General features: G+C 46.9%; 1 protein-coding gene across 4 annotated transcripts in view; it reads right to left on the minus strand.

Moving 5' to 3' along the window:
* Positions 1–26,132, minus strand: part of LOC135545719 (collagen alpha-1(XXIII) chain-like) — a 95,010-nt gene that overhangs the window by 39,803 nt on the left and 29,075 nt on the right. For 3 of the 4 annotated variants that reach the window (XM_064973532.1, XM_064973531.1, XM_064973530.1), the window contains exons 4-7: positions 18,580–18,606; positions 16,392–16,418; positions 8,099–8,158; positions 2,661–2,741 (exon numbers count right to left, since the gene is read on the minus strand). In XM_064973532.1, coding sequence (XP_064829604.1) covers positions 2,661–2,741; positions 8,099–8,158; positions 16,392–16,418; positions 18,580–18,606 — 195 coding nt within the window. The remainder of the gene's footprint in view (positions 1–2,660; positions 2,742–8,098; positions 8,159–16,391; positions 16,419–18,579; positions 18,607–26,132) is intronic. The other variant, XM_064973533.1, reaches the window with a different exon arrangement.

The raw sequence follows: 26,132 nt of genomic DNA on the forward strand, positions 1-26,132 counted from the left end.
GGTCTGTGTCTCCTCTCAGTGTGTCTCTCAGGTCTCTGGTCTCTGTTTGTGAGGTCTCTCAGTTTGTGTGTCTTGTCTCCGGTCAGGTCTCTCAGGTCTCTCAGCTCTGTCAGGTCTCTCAGTCTCTCAGGTCTCTCAGGTCTCTCAGGTCTCTGCAGCTCTCTCAGGTCTCTCAGGTCTCTCTCTCTCAGTCTCTCTCAGGTCTCTCAGGTCTGTATTGTATGCTCTCAGGTCTCTCAGGTCTCAGGACAGGTCTCCAGGTCTCTCAGCTCTCTCAGGTCTCTCAGGTCTCAGGTCTCCAGGTCTCTCAGGTCTCTCAGGTCTCTCAGGACAAGTCCAGGTCTCTCAGGTCTCTCCAGGTCTCTCAGGTCTCTCAGGTCTCTCAGGTCTCTCAGGTCTCTCAGGTCTCTCAGGTCTCTCAGGTCTCTCAGGTCTCAGGTCTCTCAGTCTCTCAGGAGAGCTCAGGTCTCTCAGGTCTCTCAGGTCTCTCAGGTCTCTCAGATGTTCAGGTCTCTCAGGTCTCAGGTCTCTCAGGTCTCTCAGGTCTCTCAGGTCTCTCTCAGGTCTCTCAGGTCTCTCAGGTCTCTCAGTCTCTCTCTCAGGTCTCTCAGCTCTCTCCAGGTCTCTCAGGTCTCTCAGCTCTCTCAGGTCTCTCAGGTCTCTCAGGTCAGGTCTCTCAGGTCTCTCAGGTCTCTCAGCTCTCAGGTCTCTCAGGTCTCTCAGGTCTCTCTCTCAGGTCTCTCTCTCAGGTCTCTCAGGTCTCTCAGGTCTCTCAGGTCTCTCAGCTCTCTCAGGTCTCTCAGGTCTCTCAGGGTCTCTCAGCTCTCAGCTCTCTCAGGTCTCTCAGGTCTCTCAGGTCTCTCAGGTCTCTCAGGTCTCTCTCTCTCAGGTCTCTCAGGTCTCTCAGGTCTCTCAGGTCTCTCAGGTCTCTCAGGTCTCTCAGGTCTCTCAGCTCTCTCAGCTCTCTCTCTCAGGTCTCTCAGGTCTCTCCAGGTCTCTCAGGTCTCCAGCTCAGGTCTCTCTCTCTCAGCTCTCTCTCAGGTCTCTCTCTCAGGTCTCTCAGGTCTCTCAGGTCTCTCAGGTCTGTTCTCTGTTTTTCTACTTCCATCACTTACTGCTATACTGTAATAAATACGAGAATGTGAGGTTACTCTAACTAACTAACTAACTAACTAACTAACTAACTAACTAACTAACTAACTCTCTCCTCATATTTCCCATTTTCTCCAATACCTACTTGAGAACAGGGATGTGTTCCATGTGGCTTCCTTCCTCTCTCTTTAAACGTATGGGTGCACGCACGTACACAGACCACCACACACACTCTCCCCTCTCTCTTCACCTTTGGACCCTATTGTCTAATAGTTTCTGAATCAACAATAACTATTCTCCTCTCCTCTCCAGTCTGTTGCCCTTCGATGCCACTGGGAAAACCGTTTCCCAAGTCTTCTGCCCTCTCACCTTTACCGTCCTCCCCTTATTATGTAATCTCATGACATGGTGGACAGCATGTCCCTGACCCTCTGATCTTAAACCCTCCTCATTAGAGAGAGAGCGAGAGAGATAGATGGAAAGAGAGAGAGAGAGAGATGGAAAGAGAGAGAGAGAAAGATAGCACATTGACTCAGGGAACACAGCACTCCTTCTTCACTGTGCTTCTCACGCGTCTGACTTCAACATGGACAGGGCTACCACCCTGCTTTGTTTTGCTGATTTGCGTTCTGCAACTCCTTTACTGAATTCAGAAAGTACATTGAATAAGGACTAGGTTAAATAAATGCCCTCTCTTACTGACATTTTTCATTTAAGACCAGCTTCGACATCACGCCAACTGCCAATATGGGTAACAGTGTTGATCTTGGATGAAAACAACTTACCCCTAAGCCCTCCTGCCCTCCAACCACAGTTTATGCCTGTTGTTCTAGATTAATCAAACCCAGGCTGGGTTAAAGTTAAAATAGTGAAACAGTGACGGCCTAAGGCGAAAGAGCTATTGTTTGGCGAGGCAGGGAAACTGTTGATGAACCCAGAGAGAATGCCATATCTGTTACATGAGCACAGAGTGACAGGGCTGGGGTAGGGGAGGCTTGGGGGGGGGGTATGGAAGGCTGGGAGAGACTAAGACTAGCTGGATGACATTGTGGCCTTCTCTTACAGAAACCAGAAGAGGCCTATTTTGGGCTGTTTTAGGTAAACCGCAGCTCGCTGGCAGCACAGTAGGCTTCGGTCAACGTGGGGTCCCTGCACTCAGAGTAGACCCTCCCCCATCACTCTCCATCACTGTCACACCCCTATGGTCAACACGACCAGATCAACACGGTTGTGGTCGACACAGCTATTGATAACTAAGGTGTTGGAGTGACCAGAAACGAATGGTGTTAACCTCGTTCTCCATCATCAGCTGGAACTAAGAGAGAACACAGTGATGGTAAATAGAAGGAGAAACCGAGGAGAGGGAGGAGAGAACCATAAAGACAATGGAAAGTTATGTGTTTATGTGGGAATATGTGAATCCATTGTAGGTATACGTGGGGGTATGTGGGTGTATGTGGTGTATGTGGGTGTATGTGAATCCATTGTGTGCATACGTGGGGGTATGTGTATATTCCAACTTTACCTGTAGGTGTGTGTGATATTTGTGTGTAAGGTAATGCTGTTACCTGTTCTCCAGCCGGGCCACGGGGCCCGTCTTTTCCCGTATTTCCAGGAGGGCCTCTGGGGCCAGGAGACCCTTGGTCACCCTGCAGGACGACACATCAGAGGGATAAGAGAGAAGGAAAGAAAGATGAAAGGAATGAGCGAAAGATGGCGACAAACCAACAAATATGGAGAAAATTACAATATTTACCATATGACAAACAAACGCACGCACGCACGCACACACACACACACACACACACGCATACACGCACACACCAAAACTAATACACACCTATACTAAGAGATATGTTAACTAAGTATTAAATACAACATTAACTGAACTGTGAAGTTAAGTGTTTCATTTCTTCCTGCAGTTATCTAGCCAAAATGAACCACCTCGCATGAAAGGCTGTTTTACCAATGGAAATACAATCGACATGGCAAAAACTTCCCTCCTTGGTACTTTTTAACTTCCCTTAACACAATTAGCACAATCCCACTAAGGAAAATCCACAGCAGTATTTTCAGACTGTGGTCAAGTAATCCAATGCCTAAAGTCGACCCTCATCATGCTCGTGTATCTGTCACGTTCTGACCTTTATTTCCTTTGTTTTGTCATTATTTAGTATGGTCAGGGTGTGAGTTGGGTGGGCAGTCTATGTTTGTTTGTTCTATATTTTGGGTATTTTTATGTTTCGGCCAAGTATGGTTCTCAATCAGAGGCAGGTGTCATTAGTTGTCTCTGATTGAGAATCATACTTAGGTAGCCTGGGTTTCACTGTGTGTGTGTGGGTGATTGTTCCTGTCTCTGTGTCTGCACCAGATAGGACTGTTTGGGGTTTTCACATTTCTTGTTTTTGTACGTTTGTTCATGTGAAGTGATTTATTAAAACATGAATCAAAATAACCACGCTGCGTTTTGGTCCGCCTCTCCGTCAATGGAAGAAATCCCTTCCAGTATCCCTGCTCTGTTCTTGTTTAACATGATCCATTGTTTTAACCAGTCTTCTCATGGTCTTCACATGGATATTCCCAGCATACTGAATGTGATGGTCTGACCCTGTGTGTTGTGGTGAGATGTGAGAGAAGGACCTTTTCATTTAGACTGATACTCTCCAGGTCTTCACCCATCAGACTCTAGGCCTGTTTCCCTGTGTAGATAATTAGCATAGCTCCACCAACAAAGCTGTTCTATTCCCAATGTAATGAAAAGCACACATTCCTGAAGCCTCTCTAACATGTGGCCCTGCAGTTCTCCTCAGAGAGGGTTTCTACTGGTTTGCCATGTTTCAAAACAGGCAGCATAGGAAAACACAAGCCTACACACACATAAAAACGAACACAGCACATCCTGAAACAAACATCCAATAATGTGTGCATGAAGAGATGGATGAACTGAGACAGCAGCAGAGAGCTGGGGAAGTGTGAGGAAGCAACAGAGAGAGATAATGAAGAAAAGGGTGAGCGATATCAAGCAGTGAATGAGAGATATCAACCAGCAGTGAAAGTGTTAGAGCTGGTTAGAGGTCCACACATGCCTTAGTGGAGGTGTACCTTTATTAAGCGTCTCTGGAAGTTGGACTGGTCACCAGACATAAAGCCATGGTCATAGCGGGGAAAGACCATCTGAAGCAGGAGAAAAGATGACAATAGGGAAAGAGAGAGAAAAGAAAGAGAAGGAAGATAGGGAAGATAAGGAAGAGGGGGAAAAGAAGGAAAAAAAGGATGAGAGGGTAGAGAAGTAAGAGAAGGAAGAAGAGGGAAAAGAAGGAAGAGAGAAGGAAGAGAAGGAAGAGAGGGGAAGAGAAGAAGGAAGAGAGGGAAAAGAAGTAAGAGAGGGTAGAGAAGTAAGAGAGGGTAGAGAAGTAAGAGAGGGTAGAGAAGTAAGAGAGGGTAGAGAAGGAAGGTAGAGAAAAAGAGAGGAAGAGAAGTAAGAGAGGGAAGAGAAGGAAGAGAGGGTAGAGAAGTAAGAGAGGGTAGAGAAGGAAGAGAGGGTAGAGAAGTAAGAGAGGGTAGAGAAGTAAGAGAGGGTAGAGAAGTAAGAGAGGGAAGAGAAGGAAGAGAGGTAAGAGAAGTAAGAGAAGGTAGAGAAGTAAGAGAGGGTAGAGAAGTAAGAGAGGGTAGAGAAGTAAGAGAGGGAAGAGAATGAAGAGAGGTAAGAGAAGTAAGAGAAGGTAGAGAAGTAAGAGAGGGAAGAGAAGGAAGAGAGGGTAGAGAAGTAAGAGAGGGAAGAGAAGGAAGAGAGGTAAGAGAAGGAAGAGAGGTAAGATAAGGAAGAGAGGGAAAAGAAGGAAGAGAGGGAAAAGAAGGAAAAGAAGGATGAGAGGGAAGAGAAGGAAGAGAAGGAAGAGAGGGAAAAGAAGGAAGAGAAGTAAGAGAGGGAAGAGAAGTAAGAGAGGGAAGAGAAGTAAGAGAGGGTAGAGAAGTAAGAGAGGGGAAAGAGAAGGAGAGGGAAGAGAAGGAAGAGAGGTAAGAGAAGTAAGAGAAGGTAGAGAAGTAAGAGAGGGAAGAGAAGGAAGAGAGGGTAGAGAAGTAAGAGAGGGAAGAGAAGGAAGAGAGGTAAGATAAGGAAGAGAGGGAAAAGAAGGATGAGAGGGAAGAGAAGGAAGAGAAGGAAGAGAGGGAAAAGAAGGAAAAGAAGGAAGAGAGGAAGAGAAGGAAGAGAAGGAAGAGAGGGAAAAAAAGGAAGAGAAGTAAGAGAGGGAAGAGAAGTAAGAGAGGGTAGAGAAGTAAGAGAGGGTAGAGAAGTAAGAGAGGGAAGAGAAGGAAGAGAGGTAAGAGAAGGAAGATAGGGAAGAGAAGGAAGAGAGGTAAGATAAGGAAGAGAGGGAAAAGAAGGAAAAGAAGGATGAGAGGGAAGAGAAGGAAGAGAGAGAAGAGAGGGAAGAGAAGTAAGAGAGGGAAGATAAGGAAGAGAGGGAAAAGAAGGAAAAGAAGGAAGAGGGAAGAGAAGGAAGAGAGAGAAGAGAAGGAAGAGAAGGAAGAGAAGGAAGAGGGAAGAGAGGGAAGAGAAGGAAGAGAGGGAAGAGAAGGAAGAGAGAAGAGAAGGAAGAGAGGGAAGAGAAGGAAGAGAGGGAAAAGAAGGATGAGAGGAAGAGAAGAAGAGAGTAAGAAGAAGAGAGGGAAGAGAAGGAGGAGAGGTAAGAGAAGGAAGAGAGAGGAAAGAGAAGGAAGAGAGGAAGAGAAGGAAGAGAGGGAAGAGAAGGAAGAGAAGGAAGAGAAGGAAGAGAGGGAAGAGAAGAAAGAAGGGAAGATGAGAGGAAAGAGAAGTAAGAGAGGGAAGAGAGGGAAGAGAATGATGAGAGGGAAGAGAAGGATGAGAGGGAAGAGAATGAAGAGAGGGATGGAAGAGAAGTAAGAGAGGGAAGAGAAGAAGAGAGGGAAGAGAAGGAAGGAAGAGAAGGAAGAGAGGGAAGAGAAGTAAGAGAGAGGGAAGAGAAGGAGAGAGGTAGAGAAGGAAGAGAGGGAAGATAAGGAAGAGAGGGAAAAGAAGGATGAGAGGGTAGAGAAGTAAGAGGGTAGAGAAGTAAGAGAGGGAAAAGAAGGAAGAGAGGGAAGAGAAGTAAGAGAGGGAAGAGAAGGAAGAGAGGGAAGAGAAGAAGAGAGGAAGAGAAGAGAAGGAAGAGAAGGAAGAGAAGGAAAAGAAGGAAGAGAGGAAGAGAGAAGGATGAGAGGAGAAAAAGAAGGATGAGAGGAAAGAGAAGTAAGAGAGGAAGAGAAAAACAGTAAGAGAGGGAAGATTAAGGAAGAGAGGTTCCATAAGGAAGAGAGGGAAAGAAGGAAAAGAGGATGAGAGGAAGGAAGAAGAGAGGGTTGAGAAGTAAGAGGTGACCCAGCAGCTAAGTCCAGAGGGAAAAGAAGGAAAAGAAGGATGAGAGGACAGAGGAAGAGAGGGAGACCAGAGCTAAGGAGGGAAAACCTAAGGAAGAGAGGAAGATTACTGTGCAGACCAGCGAAGAGTTGTGGGGAGGAGGGCCCTAAGGAAGAGAGGGGGAAGGGATGAGAGGAGAAGGAGAGGGTAGAGAAGTAAGAGAGGGAAAGAAGATGGATGAGAGGGAAGAGGGAAGAGAGGGAAGAGAGGGAGAGGGAGAGAAGGAAGAGAGGAAGAGAAGGAAGAGGATGAGAGGGAAGAGAGGGAGAGAGGGAAGGATGAGAGGGAAGAGAAGAGGAAGGGAGAGGGTAGAGAGGAGGAAGAGAGGGAAGAGAAGGAAGAGAGGAGAAGGGAGGAGTAAGGAAGAGAGGGGGGGTAAACAGAAGGGTGAGGAACCTGAAGGATGAGAGGGGAGCAGAGAAGAGAGGAAGAGAAGTAAGAGAGGTTGAAGACCTGAAGAGAAGGAAGAAGGCTGCAGATAAGGAAGAGCAGGAAAAGAAGGAACCAAGGATGAGAGGAAGTAACAGCTAACTAACAAGGTTGCAGACCTCAAGTAAGAGCTAAGATAAGGAAGAGAGGGAAGATAAGCAGAAGGGTAGCTAAGTAAGGAGGGAAGAGAAGGAAGAAGGAAGATACCAGGAAGAGACCTCAAGGAAAAGAGCTATCAAGGAAGAGACCTGAAGTAACAGCTAGAAACAAGAGAGGGAAGATAAGGAAGAGATTGCTATAAGGAGAGGGAAGATAAGGAAGAGAAGATAAGGAAGAGAGGGAAAAGAAGGATGAGAGGGAAGAGAAGTAAGAGAGGGTAGAGAAGTAAGAGAGGCTAAAGGTTGCAGAAGTAACAGCTAACCAAGGATGCAGACCTCAGAGTAGGAAGAGAGGAAGAGTTGGAGAGAGGGAAGAGAAGGAAGAGAGGTTGCAGAGAAGGAAGAGAGCTACCAAGGATGCAGACGGAAGTAAGAGAGGGAAGAAGGTTGCAGAGAATGTAAGAGCTAAGTAAGGAAGGAGAAGACCTAAGGAAGTAGTAAGGTTGCAGAGAAGTAGAGTAGGAAGAAGGGAAGACCTCAAGGAGGATAGCTATCAGAGGTTACAGACCTCAAGGATGGAGGGAAGAGAAGGAATGAGAATGTACAACAGGTGTGTAGAGTCCGTAAGAGAGGGAAGAGAAGGAAATGAGTAGGAGGATCTATAAGAGAAGGAAGAGAAGGATGATCCCCAAGAGATACATGAGAGGGAAGTGGAGAATAGACCACAGAGAGGGTGCAGAGCAGAGTATTGAAAGAGAACGAGACAGAGACAGAGAGATAGAAGAATATTTCTTTAACAATGAAAAACAGAGAAAAAAAAATAAAATAAACTCAGTGATGTAATCAGTCAGGGACAGATTACAGGCTGCAGCTATCCTTCCATTCTCCAGGAGAGACAGAATGGTGCTGAGGACAGTGTGAGGTTCCAAGTAAGAGGTCAGGGTTGAGAGGTCAGAGGTGACCCAGCAGCTATAGTCCAGTGGAGAGAGACAGGAAGGTCAGCCCCCTTTGCATGAGAGACAGAGGACTGCTGGGAGACCAGAGCTACGGAGGGACAAACCTTGACGGTGAGGATCTGATTACTGTGCAGACCAGCGTATGAGTTGTGGGGAGGAGGGCCCTGGGGGACGAGAGGGGGAGGAGAGGAGGGAGGAGAGAGGGTGGATGGGGTAGAGGAGATGGAGAGCAGAGGGGAGGAGAGAGGGAGGAGGAGAGGAGAGAAGGGATGAGTGGAGGAGGGAGAGGAGAGGAGGGGGAGAGGAGAGGGGAGAAGAGGAGTGGAAAGGAGGCGGGAGGAAAGGAGTCGGCTGGGGCCACTGGGTGGTCCCAGCGGGAATCACACGAGGAGGTGGTCAGGGGCAATTAGGCCTGGGGGTGTTCCAGGAGGTCAGGGGAGGCCAGTTAAGGAGAGGAGGGGGATAACACAGAGAAGGGTGAGTCACCTGTTGGAGGAAAGGTGGAGCACCATGTCATACTGTATATGCACCTAACAAGGTTGCAGACCTGAAGTAACAGCTAGCTATCAAGGCTGCAGAACTCAAGTAGCAGCTAGCTACCAAGGTTGTAGACCTGAAGTAACAGCTAACTAACAAGGTTGCAGACCTCAAGTAATAGCTAACTAACAAGATTGCAGACCTCAAGCAGAAGTTAGATTCCAAGGTTGTAGATCTGATGTAGAAGCTAGCATACCAAGGTTGCAGACCTCAAGTAACAGAGCTATCAAGGCTGCAGACCTGAAGTAACAGCTAGCCAACAAGGTTGCAGACCTCAAGCAACAGATTGCTATCAAGGTTACAGAACTCAAGTAACAGCTAGCTACCAAGGTTGTAGACCTCAAGTAACAGCTAGCTACCAAGGTTGCAGACCTCCAGAGTCCAATGGCAAGTAGCCAGTAGCTACCAAGGTTGCAGACGTTGCAAGTAACAGCTAGCTACCAAGGTTGCAGACCTCAAGTAGTAGGTAGCTACCAAGGTTTCAGACCTCAAGTAGCCAGTAGCTACCAAGGTTGCAGACCTCAAGTAGCCAGTAGCTACCAAGGTTGCAGACGTCAAGTAACAGCTAGCTACCAAGGTTGCAGACCTCAAGTAACAGCTAGCTATCAAGGTTGCAGACCTCAAGTAGCCAGTAGCTACCAAGGTTGCAGACCTCAAGTAGCCAGTAGCTACCAAGGTTGCAGACCTCAAGTAGCAGATAGCTATCAAGGTTACAGACCTCAAATGGAGGCTAGCGACCAATGGTAAATGTACAACAGGTGTGTGACAGTCCATTAGCCACATGGGTAACTATAATGTTGAAATGCAGTAGGATGGATCTATATACTACCTGTACTGATATCTCCTCATCCCCAGTGATACATGCAGTAGTGGTAGAGTCCATTGCATAGTAATCAGTGAGCTTATGGTCAAGAATGGATATTTCTTTAACAATGTGCTAATTAATACCGTAAAGGTTGGGTCGCTAACAGACACGAACATCAAAAATATATTAATTCATTAACTCATATAGTACCGTTATAAACTATAAATAATGTATTGTCGTGAATGGGACTTCTTTAATCTATCCTTTCACTGTCCAGGAAAATCATATCTTTATGTGACCCAGTCTGCACCTACACTACATGACCAAAGGTATGTGGACAACTGCATGTCGAACATCTCATTTCAAAATCATGGGCATTACTATGGAGTTCTTCCCCCCTTTGCTGCTATAACAGCCTCCACTCTTCTGGGAAGGCATTCCACTAGATGTTGGAAGATTGCTGCCAGGACTTAATAATAAACTCTATATCCCATTTAGGAAGGCATTCCACTTGATTCACACTGAGGGAAAGGGGCCACTAAAACTTTTACATATGGGTGATCCAACTGAGGAATCGAGAGAGGAAACAGGATAAAACCCACCATGCCCTGATTCAACTGGAAAGATAGAAGGCTCAAAAAGAGACGACGCTTGGGAAAGAGGAAAGCTTGCAAAACCCCACCATGCTCTGATTCAACTGAGGGAAACAGGACCTGACTTGCTTCCAATCAGCCACAAGAGCATTTGCAAGGTTGGTCACTGATGTTGGGCAATTAGGCCTGGCTCGCAGTCGGTGTTCCAATTCATCCCACAGGTGTTCGATGGGGTTGAGGTCAGGACTGTGTGCAGGCCAGTTAAACCTTCCACCCGATCTCGACAAAATATTTTTGTATGGACCTCGCTTTGTGCATGGGGGCATTGTCATGCTGAAACCCGGAAAGGGCTTCCCCAAACTGTTGCCACAAAGTTGGAAGCACAGAATCAGCCCCAGACCATTATTCCTTCTCCACCAAACTTAAAGTTGGCACTATGCATTTGGCAGGTAGCGTTCTCCTGGCATCCGCCAAACCCAGATTCATCTGTCAGACTGTCAGATGGTGGAGCATTATTCATCACTCCAGAGAACGGGTTTTCACTGCTCCAGAGTCCAATGGCGGCAAGCTTTACACCACTCCAGCCGACGCTTGGCATTGCACATAGTGATCTTAGGCTTGTGTGCCTCTGCTCGTCCATGGAAACCCATTTCATGAAGCTCCCGATGAACAGTTATTGTGCTGACATTGCTTCCAGAGGCAGTTTGGAACTCTGTAGTGAGTGTTGCATCCGAGGACAGACCCTGATTCAACTGAGGGAAGCACTTGGAAGTCCCGCTCTGTGATAAAACCCCACCATGCCCTGATTCAACTGAGGGAAAGAGAGAGGAAGGCTTGGGATAAAACCCCACCATGCCCTGATTCCACTGAGGGAAAGAGAGAAAGGCTTAAAACCCCACCATGCCCTGATTCAACTGAGGGAAAGAGAGAGGGAAGGCTGTTAAAACCCCACCATGCCCTGATTCAACTGAGGGAAATAGAAAAATCCAAACTGGGATAAAACCCCACCATGCCCTGATTCAACTGAGGGAAATTGATGAAGGCTCAGGAAAAACCCCACCATGCCCTGATTCAAAACTGAGGAACAAAGGAGGCTGGATAAAACCCCACCATGCCCTGATTCAACTGAGGGAAAGAGAGAGGAAGGCTGATTCATGGTCCATAATTTCCTCACGAAAGTGATAAAACCCCACCATGCCCTGATTCAACTGAGGGAAAGAGAGAGGGATATGCCAGTCTGGATAAAACCCCACCATGCCCTGATTCAACTGAGGGAAAGAGAGAGGAAAGCTCAGGATAAAACCCCACCATGCCCTGATTCAACTGAGGGAAAGAGAGAGGGAGCTCAGGGATAAAACCCCACCATGCCCTGATTCAACTGAGGGAAAGAAGAGAGGAAGGCTTGGGATAAAACCCCACCATGCCCTGATTCAACTGAGGGAAAGAGAGAGGGAAGGCTCTGGGGATAAAACCCCACCATGCCCTGATTCAACTGAGGGAAAGAGGAGAGGAAGGCTCAGGATAAAACCCCACCATGCCCTGATTCAACTGAGGGAAAGAGAGAGGATGCTCAGGATAAAACCCCATTCAACATGCCCTGATTCAACTGAGGGAAAGAGAGAGAAAGCTTGGGATAAAACCCCACCATGCCCTGATTCAACTGAGGGAAAGAGAGAGGAAAGCTTGGGATAAAACCCCACCATGCCCTGATTCAACTGAGGGAAAGAGAGACAGAAGGCTCATTACTCTGGATAAAACCCCACCATGCCCTGATTAACTGAGGGAAAGAGAGAGGAAGGCTTGGGATAAAACCCCATTCATGCCCTAAAACCCCATTTCAACTGAGGGAAAGAGAGAGGAAGGCAATAAAACCCCACCATGCTGAGGGAAAGAGAGAGCCCTGATTCAGGCTTGGGATAAAACCCCAAAACCCATGCCCTGATTCAACTGAGGGAAAGAGAGAGGATGGCTCATCCCCACCATGCCCTGATTCAACTGAGGGAAAGAGAGGATGCCCCACCCATGCCCTGATGCCCCCCACCATGCCCTGATTCAACTGATTCACCACTGAGGAGGGAAAAGAGAGGAAGAGGGATGCTGCCCTGGAGGGATAAAACCCCACCATGCCCTGATTCAACTGAGGGAAAGAGAGAGGAAGGCTCAGGATAAAACCCCACCATGCCCTGATTCAACTGAGGGAAAGGAAAGAAAACCCCACCATGCCCTGAGGATGCTTGGGGATAAAACCCCACCATGCCCTGATTCAACTGAGGGGGAAAGAGATTCAGAAAGAAGGGATGCTTAAAACCCCACCATGCCCTGATAAAACCCCACCATGCCCTGATTCAACTGAGGGAAAGAGAGAGAAGGCTTGGGATAAAACCCCACCATGCCCTGATTCAACTGAGGGAAAGAGAGGGAAGGCTTGGGATAAAACCCCACCATGCCCTGATTCAACTGATTCAAAGGGAAAGAGAGAGGAAGCTTGGGATAAAACCCCACCATGCCCTGATTCAACTGAGGGAAAGAGAGAGGAAAAAACCCCACCTGATTCAACTGAGGGATAAAACCCCACCATGCCCTGATTCAACTGAGGGAAAGAGAGAGGATGCTTGGTTTGGATAAAACCCCACCATGCCCTGATTCAACTGAGGGAAAGAGAGGAGATTGGGATAAAACCCCAGGCTGCCCTGATTCAAAAACCCCACCATGCCCTGATTCAACTGAGGGAAAGAGAGAGGAAGGCTTGGGATAAAACCCCACCATGCCCTGATGAGGGAAAACTGAGGGAAAAACCCAGATGCCCTGATTCAGAGGAAAGCTAAAACCCACCATGGGATAAAACCCCACCATGCCCTGATTCAACTGAGGGAAAGAGAGAGGGGCCCCACCATGCCCTGATTCAACTGAGGGAAAGAAAACCCCACCATGCCCTGATTCAACTGAGGAAAGAGGAGGAAAGCTTGGGATAAAACCCCACCATGCCCTGATTCAACTGAGGGATAAAACCCCCACCATGCCCTGAAAGAGAAAGAGAGAAGGCTTGGGATAAAACCCCACCATTGCCTTGTCTTGGCTTGGGATAAAACCTCACCATTGCCTTGTCTTGCAGCACGGTCTGTTGGGATGCAACATTCAAAAGCTTGTCTTAAAGATGTAGAGGCTTTTAAAGTACAACGTTTGTTGTCTTCATGAAAGGTGACTTGTTCACCCTAGAGTCAAAGCTGAACCATTTTCCCATTTTTCTGTGGTAGAGTGGTGAATTATATTATATTATATAGTATATTTTAATGTCCGTGCCATCCTGTGTGTGTGAACTGAGCTCACTCAAGGGCCAACACTGGCACTAATGATGACAGATCGACATGAAGTCACACGGACAGTGATGCATGACTACTTCCTGTTGTGTGTGTCTCCTCTCTTCCTCTCCAAGGGGGCAGAAGTATGAGGACAGAGAGCACAGGAGCACAGGGACAGATTGTATCAGTTACTCTGTTGGCAGCAGAACCCAGTAATGACAGAGCTGGGGGGTGGGGTGGGGGGAATGGGCCCATGATACAAAGATGAGTCCACTATGGTGCAGACCTACTGTCTCCTCCATTCCATTATCAAGTCCTTTTCAAACAGACAACAAAGGTCAAGACAGTCAAATCAAATCAAATTTTATTTGTCACATACACATGGTTAGCAGATGTTAATGCGAGTGTAGCGAAATGCTTGACAGTAGCTGATATGTATAGTTAGAATACCACTTAACACTCATTCAGGATCGAGCTGTTCAGAGTGATGTGTGATGTCATCCATCTTGATAAATCCTCCCTTCCCTCTAATTGGCTTGCACTTGCCACCTGATTTATCACCACTCAGTATGGCGCAAAGCGGCAGGCAGTGAGATGCTTTTGTTTGGGACAAACTTGTGTTTCTAAGCGATCCTCTGCGGCTCAGCTCTAAAGTTACCCAGGCAGATCGCAGCTAGAGGCACCACATCCAAGTACAATATTTATCCTTTGGAGGAATAGCTAATACAGGATGCCAAAGGGATTCATTACCACACAGACAATTACCTCTAGTTCTGGCAGGATAGGCTGAGAGGCTGGGAAACCAAAGTTAGGAATGTCTTCAATGTTTCTGACCTCGTAGTAAATATCGTCCTTGCAAAGCAGCACTGTCTAAATACCACTGTGTTTGTCCTGTTGACATGTAATAGCGATATCTCCTTCATTCACACACACCAGTGTGTGGTCTAGAGAGAGAGGTGAATGAGAGACAGTGGTTGCCCAATGGCACCCTAGTTCCTATCTCAAAAGTAGTCAGTGACAGAAAGAGCAGTAGCTGAGTAGAGAGAGAAGCATTCATTCCAATTGTAGGTAGGAGACAATGTTTATCCATAACCTGTGACCTGACCCAGAGTAAACTCCTTTAACATAGTGCGATAAAATATACAGTACTGTAAACTGTTAATATAACTGAGGCCATGACCAGATATACCCAGGGTAGCAGAGTATGGACCCGCACTGAGTAAAGTAGGAGATAAGTAAATAGATGTTAAATACAGGGATGGATGATGTCACATCATGAAAAGGCACCACTGACAGCATTGTCCAGATGCAGAGAGAGAGAGAGAGAAGCACAGTGTGTTGTATTCCATGTCTGAAATGTGCTGTAAGTTGGTGGTTGAAGATATCCCTCTAGTGGTGTGGGGGCTATGCTTTGGCAAAGTGGGTGGGGTTTTCTCCTGCCTGTTTGGCCCTGTCCAGGGGTATCGTCGGACGGGGCCACAGTGTCTCCCGACCCCTCCTGTCTCAGCCTCCAGTATTTATGCTGCAGTAGTTTATGTGTCGGGGGCTAGGGTCACTGTTATATCTGGAGTATTTCTCTTGTCTTATCAGGTGTCTTGTGTCAATTTAAGTATGCTCTCTCTAATTCTCTCTCTCTTTTTCTTTCTTTTTCTTTCTTTCTTTCTTTCTTTCTTTCTTTCTTTCTCTCTCTCGTAGGACCTGAGCCCTAGGACCATGCCTCAGGACTACCTGGCCTGATGACTTGTTGTTCCAGTTTCAACTGTTCTGCCTACGGCTAATAAACCCTTACCTGTTTGCCGGACATGCTACCTGTCCCAGACCTGCAGTCTCCCCTTTACCCTCAGTCTACCCTCTACTCTCTACCCTCAGTCTACCCTCTACCCTCAGTCTACCCTCTACCCTCAGTCTACCCTCTACCCTCAGTCTAACCTCTACCCTCTCCTTTGATTTCTGATTTGGGATGGATGGACCATTACTCTAATCTGCAGGGGGAGGGAGAATGGGTGGGGCAGGAAGAGGGAGAAAGAGGGAGGGGAGAGACAGATGGAGACGGAGGACAGATAGCGTTTGGGAAGACCTGTTAAGGCTCGGGACAATACTGCCCTCTTTGGATGAATTGCGTGCCCATAGCAAACTGAAAACAAATCTGTCCAAAATTGCTAATATATGCATATAATAATAATTATTGAATAGAAAACACTCTAAAGCTTCTAAAACCGTTTGAATTATGTCTGTATGTATAGCAGAACTCACAGGGCAGCCAATCTCCCAAACTATTTTTCTCATCAGGAAAGTTGGGCCAACTTTGACGTCATCGTCCCCACCCTTCCCAACCAGCTATGGATCTGGGATCAGTTTCTATATCTTCCACGAGATGTCTTCTACCAATAGAGCATTTCATTGTGCAAATCCCGCGAGCTTTGACTCATTGGCAGGCAAAATACTGAGTGTCGCGAGAAAATACATGCACTTTCAGGCGCGCGTTGCGCTCAGAGCGCCCTTTGTTCCATGGAGCACGAGAAGAAGTCCGTTTGTCTGTTCGATTTGAGAATTGTTTTGTACGTTAATAACATCCTAAAGCTTGATTCTGCACTTAGTTTGACCAGTTTAGTCAACATATAATATGTAATTTTGAAGTTTTGATGCACAACTGTTCGAGATCAGAAGTAATTTTGGATGCATTTCAGCTGAAACTGTTAGCATATGCTAATACAAAGACACACGAATTGAAACCAAACAATGTATTGGGTAAGTATGACTCCTTCCACTACATTCTGATCGAAGACCATCAAAGGTAAGGGAATATTTATGTTGTAATTTTGTATTTCTGTTGACTCCAACATAGCGGAGAAATATTGCTTACGTCTGAGCGCCGCCTCAGATTATTGCCCAGTGAACGAATTCTGTAACGTTAAAAATAAATGTAACACAGCGGTTGCATTAAGAAGCAGTGTATCTTTCTAAATCTGATCAGGGAAGAACACAACCTTTATTGGAACAAACGCAATTGTTGAGCCATTCTCCTCAGGTCAGGTGCATACATACAGTATACTGTTCATGTAACTGTGTACATAACCCACACAATTCACTTCAATAGTCAGATAGAAAGAGAGAGAGAGAGAGAGAGAGAGAGAGGGAAAGAAAGAGTGGGAGAGGGACTTACCCTGGGACCAATATCTCCTTGGTCACCCTATAGAGGACACACAAGAGGAGAACAACCATCAACACACATTTAGCTCTAAATTTAGAACAGTTGACTGATTCTACAGTAGGCTAGACAGTGCAAACCAAAGCCACTTGGAATCAAACCATTGCCGAACCAAGGAAATCTGGATTTCTGAATCAACTCCTAGGATGGGAGCTGGGAGAGGAGAGGACATGCGCTGAGGGTAGCTGATGCTCTGACGGGATTTTGGGCTTTGTTTTCTCAACAGGGCCATCTATGGTGATTACAGAACACCTGACAATTTTACGGAACTTTAGCATCTTCTGTCATTCCCAATTTCTTATTATCAGCAGGAAGAAAACACAGCTACTCCTGTGTATCGGCCTCTGAGTGACCTCTCCCTGAAGATAGGGGTCACCATAAAACATCACTTGGCGTTCTAAGTGACATTCCTGAGGATAAGGCTGATGGCTGTAATTCAGCTATAGGCACTTTAAAGTGATCGACGTCTAAGTTGGCTGATGTTTTGACCAGGGCCCAGGAGGCAGCTGGAAAGAGAACAGAGATAGCTGTCAGAGCAGCTCACAGATCACTGCACCTATACAGTGCCTTGCGAAAGTATTCGCCCCCCCTTGAACTTTGCGACCTTTTGCCACATTTCAGGCTTCAAACATAAAGATATAAAACTGTATTTTTTAGTGAAGAATCAACAACAAGTGGGACACAATCATGAAGTGGAACGACATTTATTGGATATTTCAAACTTTTTTAACAAATCAAAAACTGAAAAATTGGGCGTGCAAAATTATTCAGCCCCTTTACTTTCAGTGCAGCAAACTCTCTCCAGAAGTTCAGTGAGGTCGCAAAGTTCAAGGGGACCGAATACTTTCGCAAGGCACTGTACATAGCCAATCTGTAAATAGCCCATCCAACTACCTCATCACCATATTGTTATTTATTTTGCTCCTTTGCTCCCCAGTATCTCTACTTGCACACTCATCTTCTGCACATCTATCACCCCAGTGTTTAATTTGCCGTACTGTAATCATTTCGCCACTATGCTCTATTTATTGCCTTATCCTACCTCATTTGCACACACTGTATATAGACATTCTCTATTGTATTATTGACTGTATGTTTGTTTATTCCATGTGTAACTCTGTGTTGTTGTTTGTGTCACACTGCTTTGCTTGATCTTGGCCAGGTCGCAGTTGTAAATGAGAACTTGTTCTCAACTGGCCTGCCTGGTGAAATAAAGGTCAAATAAATCAAAAATCCAAAATAAAGCTGAAGGATTTAGTGACTGTCTTCTCTTTGGAATGGGGCAGATTGGCACGTTGCTGTGAAGGAACGTGTTAGTCTCCCTCTGTGCTGCACATGATTTTTGTTTCATAAACCTTTAAATATAGAATTTGTTTCCTTTATCCTTGTATCCAGGATTTCCACACCTTGGGCAAATTCACGATTCCTGACAGCTTCCATAATGCTAGAGACACACAAGTCCATACAGTGCCATCTGTTTCTAACATCTTGGGCTGGACAGAGTGTGTGAGAACATCTGGCCATCATAGTGAAGAGACGGATGTGATACCAGCACTACGCTACAGTATAGATACAGGACTGTAAACCTGCTAAAGTCCTGAGGTGAGTGTCACGTGTGCTCCCTCTCCAGCCTCTAGGTCACCAGGATGCTCGTTATGGCGCACACCTTCCCCATCATTACGCGCACCTGCTCTTCATCCGACTCACCTGGCCTCCATCACTTCCCTAATTACCTTCCCTATATCTGTCACTCCCTTTGGTTCCTCCCCCAGGCGTCATTGTTTCTGTTCCATGTCTGTGTGCTGTTAGTGTTTCTTGTTTAGTATCATGTTATTTTATTAAAACACTCACTCCCTGAGCTTGCTTCCGCCTCTCAGCGCACATCGTTACAGTGAGAGACCTGTGACGCTGCTCATATAAGATCTCTGTTCATATAGGTCAGGTAATATATAGCCTGTTGGATAGGGGAGGTGTGAAAAACTGTGTGTGGGTGTTTGTGTATTCTGCGTGGAATGTATGGGTTGTAAGATATAAGATGTCTGAGAACATCTGTGTCCGACTGTCAGTCAGTGTGTACAATGCGTGCATAGGACATGAATATAGTACAGCTGGGAGTGAGGTAAGATTCTATATTTGAACATACCTTATCTCCCTTGGGTCCCGCTGGTCCCTGGAGGAAGAGGAGAGATATAATGGTCAGACAGGATATATCAGTTATTATAAACCGCTTCTCATCTGTGTGTAATCAAGACCTTTCAACTTATTAAGACGACTCTGGGGTGATCTAACTCCAACCCTAATGTTCATATCTCCTTGATTCACTACTAGCAGCTAGTGGATGGCTTTCGATAAAACAGAATCCCTCAAGGTGATTATATTGCCCAATAGCCATGTCACTTACAGACATCCCCCTCGCCGTAAGTCACTGGGAATAGGTTAATAGTTCAGTCTCTGAATGTGAGCAAGTATTAGAACGACCCAAGGGCTACGCTAACATTTAGCAACCTTCGCTAACGTTTGCCAATGGAGTAAAAAGCCTCCGGGAGTCCTGTCAAGAGGTTTCTGAGGTAATGAGAGATCAAATTCAAAGTGCAAGACGTCCATTCTTCCATCTCTCCCTCAGAGAAAGACTTTTCATGTAATGAAATAGAACTATGTTGTTCAGTATGGAGACCATTAGCTATTATGGCTAAATGGAAACATAGGGGTTTGGCAGCCACAGCACACTGATTCTCTGCTCTGACTGAGCTAATGCTATGTGGTCATGCTGAGTATGTTAGGGGAGGATTTGACTGGTTGACTGATTGAGTAGTTCCCCTATGGATAGTGGACTCATAGATGAGCTAATCCTCACTACGGGCCATCCTCTCAACCCACCTCTCAGTCACACTGAACAATCGGATGACAAGTGGCACTGCGACAGTGAATGTGGCTCATGACCGAACTATGACCACAAACCCACTGTGACGGACGGTACTGGAGAAAACAACTGTGACCGCACTGGAGAGCTGTAGGGGACATCTGCTAGTAATGTCCTCTAGGTTGACAGGCTGAGCTGGGCTCCTCACTGTGTGTGTGTGTGTGTGCCTGTGTGCGTGTGTGTGTGTGTGTGTGTGTGTGTGTGTGTGTGTGTGTGTTAGAAAGTGTGTGTGTGTGTGTGTGTGTGAAATGTGTGTGCGTGTGTGGAAGGTGTGTTCCTACTACCAAAGTTTCCTATTTCCTAGCTATACAGTAAATGCTCTGTCAAACAAACAACAGTAACCTGAAAACACCATCCAACCTGGAACTGAGTGAGTCATGTTTAGTCTGAAGCTACTTTTAAAGCCAAGAAGAAAAATACATTACAATGACATATTTTACTTTATAAGAACTGAATGTTAAATTAAGGCTACCAAGCTTGCTTGGTCAGAACATACCTGACTGCAACCTCAATTAACACTGAGGTGTGAAGTGAGAGGTGAGAGGTGTCAACTTGTTCTCAACTAGCCTACCTGGTTTAATAAAGGTTAAATAAAAAAACAAATAAAAGAAAGCCCTTGACCCCAACAATGTCAGGAGAGTTTCACAGCCTCCCCCACCCAAAGACAGAGGCCTTTGAAGCCCCCTCCCTCTGTTCAGAGGTCATTACAATACAGTTTCCTCTGGATGTAAAAAATGAGAAGGCACCAAAAGAGTACAAAAATAAGTTCCTTATGGAAAATCAAGAAACATTTTTTGCTGACTTTTATAAAAATGTGAACATAAGCAACTTAATCTTCCACACAGACCATCCCCTGGCATGGAGCAGTGCTATTTTAACACAGACCATCCCCTGGCATGGAGCAGTGCTATCTTAACACAGACCATCCCCTGGCATGGAGCAGTGCTATTTTAACACAGACCATCCCCTGGCATGGAGCAGTGCTATTTTAACACAGACCATCCCCTGGCATGGAGCAGTGCTATCTTAACACAGACCATCCCCTGGCATGGAGCAGTGCTATTTTAACACAGACCATCCCCTGGCATGGAGCAGTGCTATTTTAACACAGACCATCCCCTGGCATGGAGCAGTGCTATTTTAACACGCTGTCAGTCAGCGAATGTAAAGTCAGCGAATGTAAACCTTTGTTTGTTTGTTTGTTTGTTTGTTTGTTGACCCTCAATTTAACCAGGCAAGTCAGTTAAGACCAAATTCTTATTTACAGTGACGGTCTACCCCGGCCAAACCATAACCTGGACTACACTGAGCCAATTGTGCGCCGCCCTATGGGACTACCAATTACGTCTTGTTGTGGTACAGCCTGGAATCAAACCAGGGAGTTTACTGACACCTTTAGCACTGTAATGCAGTGCCTTAGACCCCTGCGCCACTCGTGAGCCCAATAATAATACACACAGGCACAAATGACCTGAGAACACAGCAAGAAAGGGTGGCCACAGCACTCAAGGGAGTGATTGAAAAAGCTTCTTCTACTTTCCCCAATGCACAAGTGATTTTCTCCACCCCTACCATGAAGCGGGTAAACGCAAGTGTTATACAAGGCAGCAGTGCAAACCTTAGCCAAGACCCTAAAGGACATCGCCCTCAACCACAGCCCCAACACCTCACAAAGGAGCAACAGATCAACAACAGACACCCCGCCCAGACTAGCGAGACACTCTTCCAGACCTGCGGGATCCCACCCACCCTACATCCAGACCACAGCATCACCAGCCACATCCACACCCACACCCCAACCAATCAACACCTCCCCAAGTCAACCATGTACTCGTCAGTGGCGACCAAAATGCCAGAACTGGACAAGAACCTGACACCCACAGCACACAGGGGGACAAACACCTGCCTGGAGGTGACAGCATTCCCTCCCCCATATGCCCCCCTCGGCACAACCACGACAACATAACCAACAAAAACGGGTCACAACTCCTGCAGCTCTGTCGCACGCTGGGTATGTACATAGTCAATGGTAGGCTTCGAGGGGACTCCTTTGGGAAGTACACCTATAACTCATCTCTTGGCAGTAGTAGTGTAGACTACTTTATCACTGACCTCAACACAGAGTCTCTCAGAGCGTTCACAGTCAGCCCACTGACACCTCTATCAGATCACAGCAAAATCACAGTCTACTTGAACAGAGCAATACTCAATCATGAGGCATCAAAGCCAAAGGAACTGAATAATATTAAGAAATGTTATAGATGGAAGGAATGTGGTTTGGAAACCTACCAAAAAACAATTAGGCGACAACAAATTCAATCCCTTTAAGACAACTTCCTGGACAAAACATTTCACTGTAATAGTGAAGGTGTAAACTTGGCAGTAGAACACCTAAACTGTATTTGACCTTTCAGCTTCCCTATCAAATCTGAATATGTCAAACCGAAAACCGAAGAAAATGAACAACAATGACAAATGGTTTGATGAAGAATGCAAAACCTAAGAAAGAAATTGAGAAACTCATCCAACCAAAAACTTAGAGATCCGGAAAACCTGAGCCTACGCCTTCACAATGTGAATCACTAAAACAATACAGAAATGCACTACGGAAAGAGAAGGAACAGCACGTCAGAAATCAGCTCAATGTAATTGAAGAATCCATAGAATCTAACCTCTTCTGGGAAAATTGGAAAACACTAAACAAACAACAACACGAAGAGTTATCTATCTAAAACTGAGATGTATGGATAAACCACTTCTCCAATCTTTTTGGCCCTATAACAAAGAACAAAAAACAAAAACATGATCAAATACAAATCTTAGAATCAAGTATTAACGACTACCAGAACCCACTGGATTCTCCAATTACATTGGATGAACTACAGGACAAAACGCAAACCCACCAACCCAAAAAGGCCTGTAGTGTTGATGGTATCCTCAATGAAATGATCAAATATACACACCACACATTTCAATTGGCTATACTTACACCCTTTGACATCATCCTTAGCTTTGGCATCTTCCCGAATATTTGGAACTAAGGATTGATCACCCCTATCCACAAAAATGGAGACAAATTTGACCCCAATAACTACCGTGGGATATGGGTCAACAGCAACTTTGGGAAAATCCTATGCATTATCATTAACAGCAGACTCGAACATTTATTCAGTGAAAACAATGTACTGGGCAAATGTCAAATTGGCTTTTTACCAAATTACCGTATGACAGACCACGTATTCACACTCCAAACCGCAATTGACAAACAAACAAAGCTTTTGACTCAATTTGGCACGAGGGTCTGCTATACAAATTGATGGAAAGTGGTGTTGGGAGAAAAACATATAACATTATGAATCCATGTATACATTTAAATTGTCAAAAAACACACGCATTTCTTTCCCCATGGCCATGGGGTGAGACAGGGATGCAGCTTAAGCCCCACCCTCTTCAACATATATATCAATGAATTGGCAAGGGCACTAGAAGAGTCTGCAGCACTCGGCCTCACCCAACTAGAATCTGTCTTGTCAAATGTCTTGTCACGCCCTGACCTTAGAGATCCCTGTTAATTCTCTATATTTTGGTTAGGTCAGGTTGTGACTAGGATGGATACTCTAGTTTTTGTATATCTATGTTTTCTTTTTCTTTGTTGACCTAGTATGGTTCCCAATCAGAGGCAGCTGTCTATCATTGTCTCTGATTGGGGATCATACTTAGGCAGCCCTTTTCCCACCTTCAGTTGTGGGATCTTGTCTTTGTTTGGTTGCATGTATTTTTGCACGAAGAAGCTTTTCGTTCGTTGTATTGTTTATTTTTATTTTTTTGCTGGTTCACATATCAATAAAATATGAACTTCATTCTGGTCTACGCTTAACAACGAACGTTACAGTCTACTGTTTGCAGAAGATCTGGTGCTTCTGTCCCCAACCAAGGAGGGCCTACAGCAGCACCTAGATCTTCTGCACAGATTCTGTCAGACCTGGGCCCTAACAGTAAATCTCATTAAGACAAAAATAATGGTGTTCCAAAAAAGGTCCAGTTGCCAAATACAAATTCCATCTCGACACCGTTGCCTTACAGCACACAAAAAACTATACATACCTTGGCCTAAACATCAACATAGAGTGAGGGGAGAAGGGGGATAGAGTGAGGGGAGAAGGGGGATAGAGTGAGGGGAGAAGGGGATATGAGGGAGAAGGGGATAGAGTGAGGGGAGAAGGGGGAGAGTGAGGGGAGAAGGGGTATAGAGTGAGGGGAGAAGGGGGATAGAGTGAGGGGAAGGGGATAGGGGGAGGGGAGAAGGGGATAGAGTGAGGGAGAAGGGGATAGAGTGAGGGGAGAAGGGGATCGGGTGAGGGGAGAAGGGGATAAGGTGAGGGAAGAAGGGGATAGGGTGAGGGGAGAAGGGGATAGGGTGAGGGGAGAAGGGGATCGGGGGAGGGGAGAAGGGGATAGGTTGAGGGGAGAAGGGGATATGGTGAGGGGAGAAGGGGGATATAGTGAGGGGAGAAGGGGGATATAGTGAGGGGAGAAGGGGATAGAGTGAGGGGAGATGGGTATAGAGTGAGGGGAGAAGGGGGATAGAGTGAGGGGAGAAGGGGATAGGGTGAGGGGAGAAGGGTATAGAGTGAGGGGAGAAGGGGATAGAGTGAGGGAGAAGAGTATAGAGTGAGGGGAGAAGGGGATAGGGTGAGGGGAGAAGGGTATAGAGTGAGGGGATAAGGGGATAGAGTGAGGGGAGAAGGGGGATATAGTGAGGGGAGAAGGGGATAGGGTGAGGGGAGGGGGATAGAGTGAGGGAGAAGGGGATAGGGTGAGGGGAGATGGGTATAGAGTGAGGGGAGAAGGGTATCGGGGGAGGGGAGAAGGGGATAGGGTGAGGGGAGAAGGGGATATGGTGAGGGGAGCAGGGGATATAGTGAGGGGAGAAGGGGGATATAGTGAGGGGAGAAGGGGATAGAGTGAGGGGAGATGGGTATAGAGTGAGGGGGGAAGGGGGATATAGTGAGGGGAGAAGGGGATAGGGTGAGGGGAGAAGGGTATAGAGTGAGGGAGAAGGGGATAGAGTGAGGGGAGAAGGGTATATAGTGAGGGGAGAAGGGGATAGGGTGAGGGAGAAGGGTATAGAGTGAGGGGATAAGGGGATAGAGTGAGGGGAGAAGGGGGATATAGTGAGGGGAGAAGGGGATAGGGTGAGGGGAGAAGGGGATAGAGTGAGGGGAGAAGGGGATAGGGTGAGGGGAGATGGGTATAGAGTGAGGGGAGAAGGGGGATATAGTGAGGGGAGAAGGGGAGAGGGTGAGGGGAGAAGGGTATAGAGTGAGGGGAGAAGGGGATAGAGTGAGGGGAGAAGGAGGGGGGAGAAGGTGAGTGAGGGGAGAAGGGGATAGGGTGAGGGGAGAAGGGGGATATAGTGAGGGGAGAAGGGGATAGGGTGAGGGGAGAAGGGTATAGAGTGAGGGGAGAAGGGGGATATAGTGAGGGGAGAAGGGGATAGGGTGAGGGGAGAAGGGGATAGAGTGAGGGGAGAAGGGGATATAGTGAGGGGAGAAGGGGGATAAAGTGAGGGGAGAAGGGGATATAGTGAGGGGAGAAGGGGATAAAGTGAGGGGAGAAGGGGATATAGTGAGGGGAGAAGGGGGTAAAGTGAGGGGAGAAGGGGGATATAGTGAGGGAGAAGGGGATAGGGTGAGGGGAGAAGGGGGATATAGTGAGGGGAGAAGGGGGATAGAGTGAGGGGAGAAGGGGATAGAGTGAGGGGAGAAGGGGGATATAGTGAGGGGAGAAGGGGATAGGGTGAGGGGAGAAGGGGGATATAGTGAGGGGAGAAGGGGATATAGTGAGGGTAGAAGGGGATATAGTGAGGGGAGAAGGGGATAAAGTGAGGGGAGAAGGGGATATAGTGAGGGGAGAAGGGGATATAGTGAGGGGAGAAGGGTATAGGGTGAGGGGAGAAGGGGATAGGGTGAGGGGAGAAGGGGATAGAGTGAGGGGAGAAGGGTATAGAGTGAGGGGAGAAGGGGATAGAGTGAGGGGAGAAGGGTATAGAGTGAGGGGAGAAGGGTATAGAGTGAGGGGAGAAGGGGATAGAGTGAGGGGAGAAGGGGGATATAGTGAGGGGAGAAGGGGGATATAGTGAGGGGAGAAGGGTATAGAGTGAGGGGAGAAGGGGATAGAGTGAGGGGAGAAGGGGATAGAGTGAGGGGAGAAGGGGATAGAGTGAGGGGAGAAGGGGATAGAGTGAGGGGAGAAGGGTATAGAGTGAGGGGAGAAGGGGGATATAGTGGGGGAGAAGGGGATAGGGTGAGGGGAGAAGGGGATAGGGTGAGGGGAGAAGGGGATATAGTGAAGGGAGAAGGGGGATAGAGTGAGGGGAGAAGGGGATAGAGGGGATAGGGGGATATAGTGAGGGAGAAGGGGATAGGGTGAGGGGAGAAGGGGGATATAGTGATGGGACAAGGGGATAGGGTGAGGGGAGAAGGGGATAGGGTGAGGGGAGAAGGGGGGATATAGTGAGGGGAGAAGGGGGATATAGAGTGAGGGGAGAAGGGGAAGAGTGAGGGGAGAAGGGTATAGAGTGAGGGGAGAAGGGGGATAGAGTGAGGGGAGAAGGGGATAGGGTGAGGGGAGAAGGGGGATATAGTGAGGGGAGAAGGGGGATAGAGTGAGGGGAGAAGGGGGATATAGTGATGGGAGAAGGGGATAGGGTGAGGGGAGAAGGGTATAGGGTGAGGTGAGAAGGGGGATAGAATGAGGGGAGAAGGGGATAGAGT

The sequence above is a fragment of the Oncorhynchus masou genome, chromosome 9, assembly GCF_036934945.1.
Source record: "Oncorhynchus masou masou isolate Uvic2021 chromosome 9, UVic_Omas_1.1, whole genome shotgun sequence".
In the NCBI taxonomy this organism is placed as follows: Eukaryota; Metazoa; Chordata; class Actinopteri; order Salmoniformes; family Salmonidae; genus Oncorhynchus; species Oncorhynchus masou.